At 36.2% G+C, this 15,632-nt stretch overlaps 1 protein-coding gene across 1 annotated transcript in view; it reads left to right on the plus strand.

Annotated features, from left to right (window-relative positions):
* Positions 1 to 12,337: 12,337 nt before the first annotated feature.
* The window catches only part of U2SURP (U2 snRNP associated SURP domain containing), a 41,053-nt gene continuing 37,758 nt past the window's right edge, over positions 12,338 to 15,632 (plus strand). The window contains exon 1 of the mRNA XM_015821878.1: positions 12,338 to 12,408. Coding sequence (XP_015677364.1) covers positions 12,364 to 12,408 — 45 coding nt within the window. The 5' untranslated portion in view covers positions 12,338 to 12,363. The remainder of the gene's footprint in view (positions 12,409 to 15,632) is intronic.

The raw sequence follows: 15,632 nt of genomic DNA on the forward strand, positions 1-15,632 counted from the left end.
TCCTGAATCATACAAGTTTCATACAATCCAAGGTGAACTATTTTGAAATCTGAGGCAGAAAATCTCACAAACTTCCCTTTCCATTTCATCCTAGCAATAAAAATGCAATTAAACATTAAATAATTATCAGTTTTCTTTTCTCCGTTTTTATTAAAATCCAAATCAATAATTTGAGACCTTTTTAATTATTGGGCCAGCCCAATAGATTGTTAGGAATCTTCTCCAGGAATGGGTGTCTTTCCTCAAAAAACAATCTTATAGGTCTTAAGGTATTTCTGGTAATTTTTGTGGCAAAAGTCATTAAATAAAAGATAACCTACATGATAGTATAGTAAATCTTAAATTTGAGCAGTTCTAAGGATTATTTGTAACAGGCTGGACACGTACTATTACTAATAACATTTTATTCCATTATATCAATGATTTGACATTCAGTCAAAGGATCAATGTACTAGGGGTTAGAGCAGGGGTAGTCAACCTTGGCTCCTTTAAGACTCGTGGACTTCAACTCCCAGAATTCCTGAGCCAGCTTAGCTGGCTCAGGAATTCTGGGAGTTTAAGTCCACGAGTCATAAAGGAGCCAAGGTTGACTACCCCTGGGTTAGAGTAATGTTAAATTGGAAACAGGAGAGCTCAGATTAAGCATCATGTTCTGTAATAAAGCTAATCTTCATCTGTAGATTACACAAGGCCACTGATGCCTCACAGAAACTTGAAAGGCAGTTCCAGTTTCTAGAGGGTCCTAGGTTCTCTGTTCCCAGTTCAGATTTTTACCTCAGTTTCCCCTGACTGATGCTCTCCAAATATGATTCATATAATTAACTGTGGTTGCTATTTTTAAATCTTAAATATTTAGGGCTCTTTTAGGGTTATAAAACATGTGTCCTCCAGATGTTTGAGTACAATTTCCTTAAATCTTATCACAACAAATGATCAGAAATTATAGAAGTGTGGTTCAAACTTCAAATTGCTTACTTTTGGGCTACAGTATATAATGCATGAGTTCTGTTGAAGAGCAGCGGTCTCCAACCTTTTTGGCATCATAATAATTTTTTCATGGACTGGCGAGATGGGAGGAGGAGCACGCAAAACCTAGTTCCCTTGCATGCACAATTTACAGTAGGTTTCAAGCTCCTATGAAAACCTAATGCCTGATCTGAGGTGGAACTGAGGTGGAGCCGAGGCGGTAATACTAGCGCTGGGGAATGTCAAGTGCCAGGGAAATCGGGAGATTCAGGCAGTTCAAATGAATATAAATATTTATTGCAAGCTTAAGCTCTCTATAAGAACCTGATCCACTAACAGTGAAGGGAAATGAGCGGGAGATAAGAGAGGCATTCAAGGTGGTCTGGACTTAGCTCTCTTGGGGTCGCGTAATGATTTGTGACTTATAACTTGTTTGACCCCTTCCTTGGGCTCAGGTCCTACTGGGAACAGCTGCAAATGCAGATAAAGCTTACTTGCCTGTGGTTCACCTCCAGCTGTGCTCCCGGTTGCTAACAGGTCATGGACTGGTACCTTCTTCCTCTTCCCCAGAACAATTGTGTGAGGTAAGTTGGGCTGAGCGAGTGACTGACCCAAAGTCATCCAGCTGGCTTTCATGGTTAAGGTGGGCCTTGAACTTACATACTCCTGCTTTCTAGCCGGGTGCCTTAACCACTAGACCAGTATATTTAATAATATTTATACTTAATCACTATCTCCTATGTAGTTCAAAAGCCAAATGAGTAAAAATTGTCCATGTATTTTGAAATGTTTCAGTCGACATGAAGGTGGTTCAGTAACTGCGTGTCATTAAGTACAGCTGCATTACAGTAGTCTAGTTTGGTCTCATAGAAGGAAGCTATATTCCTTTTTTGTGCTCAGCTACATTTCTTTTTTGTGCTCAACTGCACCATAGATAAAAGATATCTAAAGATAAAGCATGGTTTCTCTTTTCTAAAATTGATGTAGTACTAATATCAATATATAAACAGATTATTGCTACTGGATTTATTTTGAAAGAAAGAAAGCTATTACTGGGTGCAATTAATGTTCGATAATATGTCCACTAAAGATATATAATTAAAGAATACTTTGACAAATATAATATGGCACTTAGGTTACTTCAAATTTGTAAATTCAAATTTGATCCTAAATCAGCTCTATCTAAAGTAAATTAGCATTACTTTATTATAGGGCAGGTGGGAGGATTGAGGTTAGAGAATTCAAGGTTGTGTCAATACTTATATTGTAGACTACACAATTCACAATTCAGAACTAATGTAAGGTAGTTAATTTCCTATTATACAAACTAGATTCAAGCACAATTGAAGAAGATACAGAACTACCTAAGGCAAAATCAAACAAACCACATAATTCTTTAGTTTATTCTGTGAAGTGAGCTATTATGTTTCTAAGCCATAGTTTATGACTTAGGTTATTGTCTAATCACCCAATATATTCAATTAATTATGGTTTTGTGGACTTAAACTTGATTTTTATCATAATGCATTAATATAACCTATTGTCCATGAAAATTTCCTTGTGTCATTTCTAAGAGTAATTTCTTTTATACTTCCATACAGTAGATTATATACTATATATTGATTCATTGGCACATTTATTACCAGTTTTAAGAAAAGATAATTTGACATTGTAAGGCAACATGCTTCTTTAGACCCAACCTCAAAATTTTCTTTGTTTATGCAAACTAATCATCATGGGTAGAAGTTTGCCTAAACAAATATAATGCATGGATCAGATAATCACGACTACTGACTGTTTACAATTTCTGAGATTGCTCAAGCATATTTCCTAGCTGTGGTTATTAAAAACAATCTGCAGCTAGGCAATCATAATGATAGTCTTACACATATAAAATATCAAAAATCACACTTAAGCATTGCATAATGACTGCCCTTAATCAGCTTGACCAGAGTAGAAATATGTTTACAACAAATACAAGGGAAGATCCCTTTGTAGAACAAGTAAAAACCTGTAGCTTCAGTGAATCATAGGAAGTTTTGCAAGATAAAATTCAATTCAAGTACTTCAACTTACACATCATGTAAATTGGTCCAGCCCATGGACACACATAGCACCATCACTCCTTTTGTAAACCTCACTTCCTGGAATTGGTAACACTCACGTGGAAACACTGGCGTTTGCTAAAATTGTGTTAGAGCTACCTGACTTGTATCTAAAAACCACAAGAAGTCAATATGATTAACAGGAAAGTGCTTCATTTAAATTGAAGGAAAATTTTGGTTATATTCCTAGGAACATATTCTCTAATAAAAAGATAGACAACATTGTGTGCTCTGATTGTTTAGGATTATAGTTCCAATAATCTCTGAGCATGCTGTGCTTTATTTATAAAAATTGCAATGCCAAATCTCTGGAGGGTATCAGGTAACCTACGCCTTCATTAACACGACTATAATAATGTAATTCACTATTGCTAATGTTCTTGGAATATATAATTTTAAAGGGAAAAATCCTACAAGCCTTGTGATAATTGTATCACGTGAAAATTGATTAAGAGTATACAGGGAAGTTGCAAGTTTATCTCCAAAATACATGCCAACATGTTTTAAATAGTATTCCTTTACCAAGGAACATATTAAAATATGGGAGAGTGGCCTCATTTTATTCACTTACCAGGAATGAAATATGCAATTCAAATATAGCAGATGATTTGTTTTTTGTGTGAGGTACTTTTTCCCTTGGTTCCTGGAGATTTTAGAGTCACCACAAGTTGAGCTTAATGTGACGAAAAGTGCAGTTTTATGGCATATAAATTCAATTTGTAAAGTAGAGAAATGAACCATCCTAAAATGTGATGCAAAATTTCAGGGTTTCTCAGAGAAAGCTCATTCTATTAGAAAGGCCATTAACTGCAGAGGAGAGCAAATTCACAAACAATGATTTCAATCTCTGTTAAAGCTTATTGCTCAATTGTATGATTCAGCTACTGTTTACAGCAGATATTTAATCAGTGCTCATACTATATCTTATGCTATTGCATATGAAGAACAAGAATAAATCCCTGAAAAAGAAGCTGGGGAGAGCACATGGCTCTTCACATAGATGTATTTACCATTTTCTTTGCAACAAACCAGCAAGAAGTTTGTACGGAAACTTCAGTTCACTATGGAGGAAGGACAGGTGAGTGATAGATTCCTCCAAGATGAAGGAAACTATTGAGGAGCCAAGATCTGGTCATAAAAATTAGTTGATGCAAAGGGCTCAAACCAGGAGAACGCAGAAGAAAACATTAGATGTGAGTTATGGAAACATTTGCATAGTTATATTTATCTAAGTCAAGTGTCACATAATCCAGGGAGTATCATATTCTATACCAGTACAGATGATGACAACTTAAGGCTGTCTCCCTCACTGGCTGTTAGTGTTGTCAGAGCATACAAACGAGGACAGGACCTTTCTTAAAAGATCAACATACACTGTCCTTTCCTTGTCGTTTTCCTAATGAATGAATGAATAAAACATTCATTAAGTTGATGTGTTTAAATGGGATAATTACATGCAAGATTTCAATTGAACTCAAGGGATATAAGTTCGTGATTGGAATAGGGAGCAACTATCAAAGGATAATATGATATAATAGGCTAATTTTGAAGTGTCGACGTTAAGAGTCCCCACAACTCATCTTCCGTTTCGACAGTGAAGAAATAGAAGAGACTAATGATTAACCATCCTTGTCGTTCGTGTTATTTCTGTTGCACTTTTACCAATTTGTCAAATTAATTTCCAAAGAAGGAATTCAACGAAAATTAACACATAAAATTATGCAGTGTAGTTATTCTTACATAACGTAACTGACCTATTTTAAGCCTTTTAGGAAATTACTATTCTTTTGCAGAAGAGATTGTATTTGAGTATGGACTGAAGATCCATTCCACACATCCTCTGATTTCTTTAGACGTTAGGCTAGAGGCTTATCTTTTGAAAATCTTTTGAGATTTTCATCCTCTGGAGAAAAGTGAAAGGATGGGGGTCTGCCTATGGAAGTTCCTGCTCCTGTAGCAAATTGCCTGCTCAGAGCTATCCATGGTGCTGCTGTGCTGCCCATGTGGGTTTTAAACTTGACAAATAGTAAATTCCAGGCTGTTTGTGGTTATAGACTAGCTAGTGTAGTCCTAATTCCTTTATGTAATTCTGTTTTATTGTTCAATGATAAATGTTAACCACAGGAGAAGTAGATACAGGTCCAAAGGAACCAATGATTCCAGAGTAACTATATTTAACAATGGAGTAAAATAATATGAGTAATGAATATAGAAGTCTCTGCAGATGCAAGCCTGTCAGTGTCGCCTTGCATTGTGACATGAGTGGCATATAAATTTGATAGAATATAAATTCGTTGAATAAATACTTATTGCTCTTTATAACACTCAAAGCAGTCTTTCCTAAGTCCTAGAAATTCTGGGACTTATAATTGTAGGTTATCAGGTTATGAAAGAGTGAACAATGGATCACATTGATATCATACACTAAATTAAACATTATATTTACTCTTTGTTCAAGAGCGAGTTAACACAGCAAGCAGGGCTAGCTCTAATTTTTAATTAACAGCCAGTTTGACTAGCTTACCAATCAATTTTATGATGATCGGCAGATCAATGTTTTAACATCATTAAACATTAAAATTGCATTGGCCCAAATGGTAGTGAAATGTTTGCAGATGGGGTATTATAAGGAATCTTTTTGTGCTCTTTGTGTCCTCATGAGAATATGAAAAATAAAAGATTGGAGCAGAACAGATACTTTGTCTAGATCACTCCTAGTTTGAAACTACGGTGACTTCCTGTTTCTCTGTGCCTTTTGTTTTGAACAAAAAGTTCAGAAGACACAATAATCCCACTGATGGTGAACTTTAATGCACAGCAAATCTATATATCCATATCTATATATATCTATATTTTTATCAACAAGAATAACATGTGAAGCAGAAAAACATACATCAAACACTAACAACAACAAAAGGAAAAAATTGTGTACAGAAAAGGAGAGAAAATGTCCCAAATATCAAATAAATTTAAGATTAAACATATAGACTCCATCCTGGCTGGATGCTGAGAAAACCCCACAAAGAAAAACTGATAAATTCTGCTCTTCTTTACATAATGGGTCTACAAATAATAATAATCTTTTCCCCAATTTAACAAAAATACTATATTAAATAAACAAATGTTACAAGTGATGGGATCTCTATCTGATAATCAAATTGATCAAACATCTGATCATAGTACATATGTAAAACAACAACAACAGTCAACAGGTTAATCCAAATATTACACTAATCCTCAAATCCCTATGTTAACCATCTATTATTGTATTTAACATATAGAAATTCCACAAACAGCTTCCAGTCTCTTATAAAGCTGTCTACTCCATTATATCTACTGAAAGTAGTTTTACCATCTCTTCTAATTTAGTCAGTTTTAAAATCCATTCTTCAACCATACCTATCTTTTTTCTTTTCCAGTGCTTGGCAAATACAATACTCACAGCGGTCACCATGTAGAGGAATAGCACCCAAAATTGTTTCTTTATTGGGTTGTCCATAATACCTAAAAGAAAAACTTCAGGTTTCATTAATATTTGTATCTTAAATATTTTCTTCATTATCATTATGTTTATCCAATATGTTTTTACCTACTTGCAAGACCACCACATATGATAAAATGAGCCAGTTTGGTCTAAGTCAGGGGTGTCAAACTGCCGGCCTCTGGGCCGGTGCATCATGCCGAAACTGTGCCCACCCCATTGCTGGCAATGGAAAAAAAGTCACGATATGTCACAACACGTCACATGACGTTGTGAGTTTGATGCCCCTGGTCTAAGTGCTTAAGGCACCAGGATAGAAACTGGAAGGCTATGGGTTTTAGTCCCGCCTTAGCCATGAAAGCCAGTTGGGTGATCTTGGACCAGTCACTCTCTCTCAGCCCAACTAACCTCACAAGGTTGTTGTTTTGGGAAAAATAGGAGGTAGTAATATATGTTCACTACTTTGAGTTGTTTATAAAAAATAATAAAGATGTGATATAAATTAAATAAATAAATAAAAATAATGGTTGAACACATGTGCAAGTGAGCATGATTAGTTATTCCCTCCTCAAGTGCTTAAATCTGCATACAAGCACTATTTATCATACTATTTTCTGGACAGAATATTGTCTGTGAGTGGGGATATGGCCTCTTCATTGCCTTACCTGCTAAGAAAGATCCAACATATGTATGATTTAAAATGGCTTGGTAATATACATTTTTAAAATTTTGGAATAAACCCATGTTGCAGACTATAATCCATGCTAACCTATGGTTTGCTTATTCATGGTTTGATTAAACCACAATTGGTAGCTTTATGACTTACAAACCATAATAATGTGTTCATAACATACAATATTAAACAACTGTAGTATTATAATGATCCCTTAAAGAAATGTAATAGGCTTTGTCATGTAGGAAGCTACACTTTTCCAAAGATGAACATACATGTTTACCACTTTCCTTCTGAAAATCCATGTTTTTGCACCCTCTAGTGGCAAAGAGCCTCTTAGGACACTACCTATAAGGGAGGAGTCAGATTTCCTCTGGCAGTGGTCCCTAAACTATATATGAAAAAGAAGGGTATTGTGTGATTTGACTAAGAATTTTTGTGGGTTACCTGGTTGCTCGCTATGAAAATCAAGATGAACTGGATATCTGTTTAATTAGACCATTTTTTTCTTTTAATAAAGAACAGGAAAAGATGAATGTCAGTATCTCACTTCTGCAGCAGATTTCTGCAGATTTCAAACTGAAATCTTGATGGGATTAATTGGCAACAGTAGCCAGGATTGCAATTTTTAGTATTTCTTGAAATGTATCTTCTATAATGCTGCGTTCTTCCAAGCTGCAGTACTAATGTGAGAAACAGAGAAGTTTAAAAATAAAACGGTCACAATTGATTAACAATAGAAGGATTAGCCAAGCCCTGCACGTAGGCACTAGATTTCAGGAGGCTTGGGTAGAAGACACACTTAACAAGACAAAAGGATGGCAGAGAGAAGTTCTGAACAATGTAACTGAGGGGGAGGGATAATGTATTCTGGCTAGGCGGNTCACAGCTGCAATTCTCAGGGGTGTTGAGTAGAAGGCAAAGCTGTCACTTCTTTATCTTCTCTGATTACTAATTGGTAGGAACAGCAAGCACAATAAAGACAACGTGAAAATGGTTAAACAGTTTAATTAAAGGTTTCTTCCTTAAGTTGCTTTTAATTGTGTATTTTAATACGTCACATCAATAAGAATGTATTGCATGCTGACCTATTTTAAGCCTTTTAGGAAATTACTATTCTTTTGCAGAAGAGATTGTATTTGAGTATGGACTGAAGATCCATTCCACACATCCTCTGATTTCTTTAGACGTTAGGCTAGAGGCTTATCTTTTGAAAATCTTTTGAGATTTTCATCCTCTGGAGAAAAGTGAAAGGATGGGGGTCTGCCTATGGAAGTTCCTGCTCCTGTAGCAAATTGCCTGCTCAGAGCTATCCATGGTGCTGCTGTGCTGCCCATGTGGGTTTTAAACTTGACAAATAGTAAATTCCAGGCTGTTTGTGGTTATAGAATAGCTAGTGTAGTCCTAATTCCTTTATGTAATTCTGTTTTATTGTTCAATGATAAATGTTAACCACGGGAGAAGTAGATACAGGTCCAAAGGAACCAATGATTCCAGAGTAACTATATTTAACAATGGAGTAAAATAATATGAGTAATGAATATAGAAGTCTCTGCAGATGCAAGCCTGTCAGTGTTGCCTTGCATTGTGACATGAGTGGCATATAAATTTGATAGAATATAAATTCGTTGAATAAATACTTATTGCTCTTTATGACACTAAAGAAGTTTTCCCTAAGTCCTAGAAATTCTGGGACTTATAATTGTAGGTTATCAGGTTATGAAAGAGTGAACAATGGATCACACTGATATCATACACTAAATTAAATGTTACATTTGCTCTTTGTTCAAGAGCGAGTTAACACAGCAAGCAGGGCTAGCTCTAATTTTTAATTATCAGCCAGTTTGACTAGCTTACCAATCAATTTTGTGATGATTGGCAGATCAATATTTTAACATCATTAAAGATTAAAATTGCATTGGCCCAAATGGTAGTGAAATGTTTGCAGATGGGGTATTATAAGGAATCTTTTTGTGCTCTTTGTGTCCTCATGAGAATATGAAAAATAAAAGATTGGAGCAGAACAGATCACTTTGTCTAGATCACTACGGTGACTTCCTGTTTCTCTGTGCCTTTTGTTTTGAACAAAAAGTTCAGAAGACACAATAATCCCACTGATAGTGAACTTTAATGCACAGCAAATCTATATATCCATATCTATATATATCTACTGTATATTTCTATCAACAAGAATAACATGTGAAGCAGAAAAACATACATCAAACACTAACAACAACAAAAGGAAAAAATTGTGTACAGAAAAGGAGAGAAAATGTTCCAAATATCAAATAAATTTAAGATTAAACTTATAGACTCCATCCTGGCTGGATGCTGAGAAAACCCCCCGAAGAAAAACTGATAAATTCTGCTCTTCTTTACATAATGGGTCTACAAATAATAATAATATTTTCCCCAATTTAACAAAAATACTATATTAAATAAACAAATGTTACAAGTGAGGGGATCTCTATCTGATAATCAAATTGATCAAACATCTGATCATAGTACATATGTAAAAAAACAACAGTCAACAGGTTAATCCAAATATTACACTAATCTTCAAATCCCTATGTTAACCATCTATTATTGTATTTAACATGTAGAAATTCCACAAACAGCTTCCAGTCTCTTATAAAGCTGTCTACTCCATTATATCTACTCAAAGTAGTTTTACCATCTCTTCTAATTTAGTCAGTTTTAAAATCCATTCTTCAACCATACCTATCTTTTTTCTTTTCCAGTGCTTGGCAAATACAATACTCACAGCAGTCACCATGTAGAGGAATAGCACCCAAAACTATTTCTTTATTGGGTTGTCCATAATACCTAAAAGAAAAACTTCAGGTTTCATTAATATTTGTATCTTAAATATTTTCTTCATTATCATTATGTTTATCCAATATGTTTTTACCTACTTGCAAGACCACCACATATGATAAAATGAGCCAGTTTGGTCTAAGTCAGGGGTGTCAAACTGCCGGCCTCTGAGCCAGTGCATCATGCCGAAACTGTGCCCACCCCATTGCTGGCAATGGAAAAAAAGTCACGATATGTCACAATACGTCACATGATGTTATGAGTTTGATGCCCCTGGTCTAAGTGCTTAAGGCACCAGGATAGAAACTGGAAGGCTATGGGTTTTAGTCCCACCTTAGCTATGAAAGCCAGTTGGGTGATCTTGGACCAGTCACTCTTTCTCAGCCCAACTCACCTCACAAGGTTGTTGTTTTGGGAAAAATAGGAGGTAGTAATATATGTTCACTACCTTGAGTTGTTTATAAAAAATAATAAAGATGTGATATAAATTAAATAAATAAATAAAAATAATGGTTGAACACATGTGCAAGTGAGCATGATTAGATATTCCCTCCTCAAGTACTTAAATCTGCATACAAGTACTATTTATCATACAATTTTCTGGACAGAATATTGTCTGTCAGTGAGGATATGGCCTCCTCATTGCCTTACCTGCTAAGAAAGATCCAACATATGTATGATTTAAAATGGCTTGGTAATATACATTTTTAAAATTTTGGAATAAACCCATGTTGCAGACTATAATCCATGCTAACCTATGGTTTGCTTATTCATGGTTTGATTAAACCACAATTGGTAGCTTTATGACTTACAAACCATAATAATGTGTTCATACATACAATATTAAACAACTGTAGTATTATAATCATCCCTTAAAGAAATGTAATAGGCTTTGTCATGTAGGAAGTTACACTTTTCCAAAGATGAACATACATGTTTACCACTTTCCTTCTGAAAATCCATGTTTTTACACCCTCTAGTGGCAAAGAGCCTCTTAGGACACTACCTATAAGGGAGGAGTCAGATTTCCTCTGGCAGGGGTCCCTAAACTATATATGAAAAAGAAGGGTATTGTGTGATTTGACTAAGAATTTTTGTGGGTTACCTGGTTGCTCGCTATGAAAATCAAGATGAACTGGATATCTGTTTAATTAGACCATTTTTTTTCTTTTAATAAAGAACAGGAAAAGATGAATGTCAGTATCTCACTTCTGCAGCAGATTTCTGCAGATTTCAAACTGAAACCTTGATGGGATTAATTGGCAACAGTAGCCAGGATTGCAATTTTTAGTATTTCTTGAAATGTATCTTCTATAATGCTGCGTTCTTCCAAGCTGCAGTACTAATGAGTGAAAATATATTCCCTTAAAAGTTACCAGCAGAGAAAGATTGCTCTGTCAAAATTATACACGCAGTCGTTTGACAGTTGATACTATTCAGTGATGTGCAATACCCTTTTCCAATACTGAGCCGTCCAGATGGCTGGGGATTATGGAACCTAAAATCTAATACACAAGATTAGAGTTGGGGTGCATAAGATATTGAAAGGGTAAAGAAGTTTAGAGAGAGGATTATAAGAAACAAAGGAAATTATCGTGCACAGTTTTTCCGTTTCTGTGAAAAACAAGGGTTTTTTTTGCGTTTCTCTTCGTTTTCTGGAGTTAACCACTGAATCAGTGTTTCTCAACCTTGACAATTTTAAGGCATGTGGACTTCAACTCCCAGAATTCCACAGCCAGCATTGCTGGCTGTGGAATTCTGGGAGTTGAAGTCCACATGCCTTAAAATTGTCAAGGTTGAGAAACACTGCACTGAATCAAAACTTGGTGANTTTTTTTGCGTTTCTCTTCGTTTTCTGGAGTTAACCACTGAATCAGTGTTTCTCAACCTTGACAATTTTAAGGCATGTGGACTTCAACTCCCAGAATTCCACAGCCAGCATTGCTGGCTGTGGAATTCTGGGAGTTGAAGTCCACATGCCTTAAAATTGTCAAGGTTGAGAAACACTGCACTGAATCAAAACTTGGTGAGAATCCACATTCGCAGAAAGCAACAACGCGGCTGCGTCGCACCAAACGAAGCCAGCGCTTCGGCGCAGGAAGGGCTCTCTGACGCACTCGCCGCTTTCCGCCCCGCAGGAAGAGCTGCGAGAGGAGGAGTTCAGTTTGTCGCACAGGGTTTTCCAATCTGCCACATCTCCCGCCAGGCTATCGATTCATCATGCCTCCCTCCTCTCTTCCCCATTGGAGTCCTCTGTTCAATCCGTGGTATCGGTGCTCGACTCTCCGCCGCTAAGGCTTTGAGCGGGGGAGAGAAGCAAGATGGCGGACAAGACGCCAGGCGGTTCGCAGAAGGCCAGTGGGAAGGTGAGGCCGTTTGGGGGGGTCGAGTTAGTCGCGTTGCGGTTCCCAGGAAAGCGGGAGGCCCGAAAGAAATATATGTAATCATCTGCAAAGGATTTTTGGGGAGATGGCTTGGAGCCGCGTGCCGCGTCGGGGAGGTGGTGCGCAGGCAGGCGAGAGAGCAAATTCGCAGATTGGCTTCGTGGCCTATTCTTGCCTCCTCCTCTCCCTACAATCCAGCCGATAATAGAATGTATTGGATTGAATGAGAAGATGAGAGGAATTGGCGTGAGTTGAAATTAGAAGGCCGAGTCAATCCCCCCTCTTCTTAATTATTTTGTCGGAAACGAAAGTGTTTCTCGCTTCTACTTCCTCTCATCTGCTCTTTTATAATTTAATCCAGCCTTACCCAAACTAATGTCCTCTGGGTTTCATAGACCACGGTTCCCATCATTCTGTGGCTATGCTGGCGAGAAACGGAATGTCTTGTTTTCTCTGCAGTATGCACCTAGGAGGCAGTAGGTCTGTGGGATTTAGATGTGTTTAAACATTTGTTTCCTCAGCCCAATTTATTAAATCAACGTCTGATTCGAAATTAAATGTTTCGGAGAAATCCAGGGTGGTTTACAAGAAAACTGTCAAATACAGCTATCATAAAGCATTGCCAGCACTGCTTAAAACAATATTAAAAATGTGTATTTTAAGAAAGAAAAATAGTAATTTAATTAGTGCTGTTTGACCATGAAATGTGTTGTTATTTTACATATGCCTGGCAGAACAGTGTGTTTGGAGTTGCCTCTAAAGGGGCAAGGCATGCACTGTCCATATTTTCCTTTGGAGAAAATTCTATAATTGGGGTGCTGCCTCTGAGAAGGCTCTGCTCTTGGCCACTGCTCTATAAACCAAACCAGCTAATGGGGCCATCTGATCTTAATAGATGGTAAACAAAGATGATTAGGGGGCTGGAGGCTAAAACATATGGCAGACATTTGTGGGAATTGGGTATGGCCAGTCTAGAGAAAAGAAGGCCTAGGGGTGACATGTTAGCAGTATTCCAATATGTGAGGGGCTACTACAAAGAAGAGGGGATCAAGTTATTTTTCCAAAGCACCAGAAGGCAGGACAAGAAATAATATAAACTAATCAACTAATCTAGAACTAAGGAGGAATTTTATTAACAGTGAAAACAACTAAGCAGTAGAAAGGCTTGCATTCAGAAGTTGTGGATGCTCCATCACTGGAAGCTTTTAAGAAGAGATTGGACAGTCAGTTATCTAGAATGGTATAGGGTCTCCTGCTTGAGCAGGCTGGACCTTCCAGCTCTGTTATTCTTTGAGAGAAGCAAACTTTTAAATAAAATCTCTTTTTCAGAGTTACCGTCTCATTGCCCCCTTCAGCCTGGGAAGCTTAGTCTGTTGACTCATTCTTTATAGCATCCAACCTGTCATAGGATATTTAGTCCAAATAGTACTCCCCAGTATTGTTTTTATTAAAAAGTATCTGTGCTAATGGTCTTTGATTGTAATTACTAACTGAAATAAATATATTAAATGAAACAGCAAAGCTGTGCTAATAATATTTAGCCTGTTTATGGAAGATAGTTTGTCACTATAAGGCTTCATGTAGAACAAAAATATTGTATATTTGCTATCCGTGCAGGAAGAAAGTGTGATTGTGATGTATACATGTATTGTGGGTGTGGGAGAGATACTTACAGAAGGTAATTGCTATAATACATATTTCCTTTATTTTTATATTTAGAACTATCTGTAATTTTTTGTCATGGAGTTACACGTGATCTCATTTGCAGGTTAAAAAGAGTTCAGCTAAGATAACTGTTTTATTTCTGATTTGGGTAAGCAGCTAAATATCATTCAGAATTTGAATTTTTGGGATCTCTAAAATATAGAATCTAAATGAGAAGTGATTATATAAAGTTGATTGATAAATAATTGGAACATTAGAAAAACATCAGGGCATGACTTTGATATTAATCTTGTAAGGTATCTAAAGCTTTTTAAAAAAGGTTTTTGCTTACTGTTTCTTACTTTATTAGATAGATTTAGAAAAATAAGATGACCTGAGGAAAAAAAGGATTCTGTCTTTAATTCTTAAAAACTAATGACTATAGGAATAGCCAAAGAGAGGGTATTCACAGAAACATTTACTACTTACTTACTAATAGCACACTTAGAAATGTATGGTACTGTACATTGCAATTCACTAGTGTAGTTATCTCATGATTCTGATATTTGTTTCATATGTGGCATCCGTTTGATTAGGCTGATGTATATTCAATTTTTTAATGAATATTTTTCCTGCAAGATCAGGGAAACAAAGCAACAGTTGTACTGATGAAGACATAAAAATATTGTATTCATTTGCCATATGTAACTGAGTCTGAATTCAACTCTTTTAAGAAAAAACCCTCCCAAATTAAGTATCAGTAACATTGAATTTCATGGAAATGTATCAAACATTTTCAGTAAACTAAGAAAATTTATCCTTTGCATAGGTAATGTAATACACATGTTACAACCTTTTGAAGCATGAATTAATAAAACAATATTGCCTTGCTTTAATTTTTTTATTCGCTCTTGGTTGTGTATGTTAAGATTTTTCTGCTTATGTAATAATTTGAGAGAACAACATAAACTGTAGCAGCTTTCCCTACTATTGTATCGAATAATGTGTTTGCACAGCAATGTACCATCCTTCTTCATCTTTTATTCTAGTGGCCATGTTGACTTAAATTTTGGAATCTAATACTAGACAACATCATTTGGGGGAAAGCTGCTATAGAGCATAGCATAGGTACTAAGAGATTGCAATATAACATGATTATTAGTGATAATTTACTAAGCAGAATAGGATTTGACTTTTTGAGGGAAAAAAAGAGTTAGATGGACTGTCCATAACCATCCTGTGCAGTAAATTAAAAGCTTTCTCTGTTTGGGAGTACTGTTCTGTCATTCATTATGACTTTTCCCCCATTGTTGTACACTCCAGAACGCTGAAGCCACTCTACCTCCATTGCTTTTTGTTTTTTACTTTGCACATGAGAACTATGCAAAAATTTTAATTGCAACTTTTGTACAAACCCCAAATTTGGCTCAAAGCTGGGTTTTTATGTAAAGTTTCTGAGGGAAATTGTAAAGTTGATTCACTCCTCTACCAAGGAAATTCAGGACAATGGTGATACATCAAGTGCATTTGTTATTTGCAATGGATGAAGCAAGGCGGTATGC

Source organism: Protobothrops mucrosquamatus, unplaced genomic scaffold (genome assembly GCF_001527695.2).
Source record: "Protobothrops mucrosquamatus isolate PMUCROS unplaced genomic scaffold, P.Mucros_1.0 scaffold1415, whole genome shotgun sequence".
Taxonomy (NCBI): Eukaryota; Metazoa; Chordata; class Lepidosauria; order Squamata; family Viperidae; genus Protobothrops; species Protobothrops mucrosquamatus.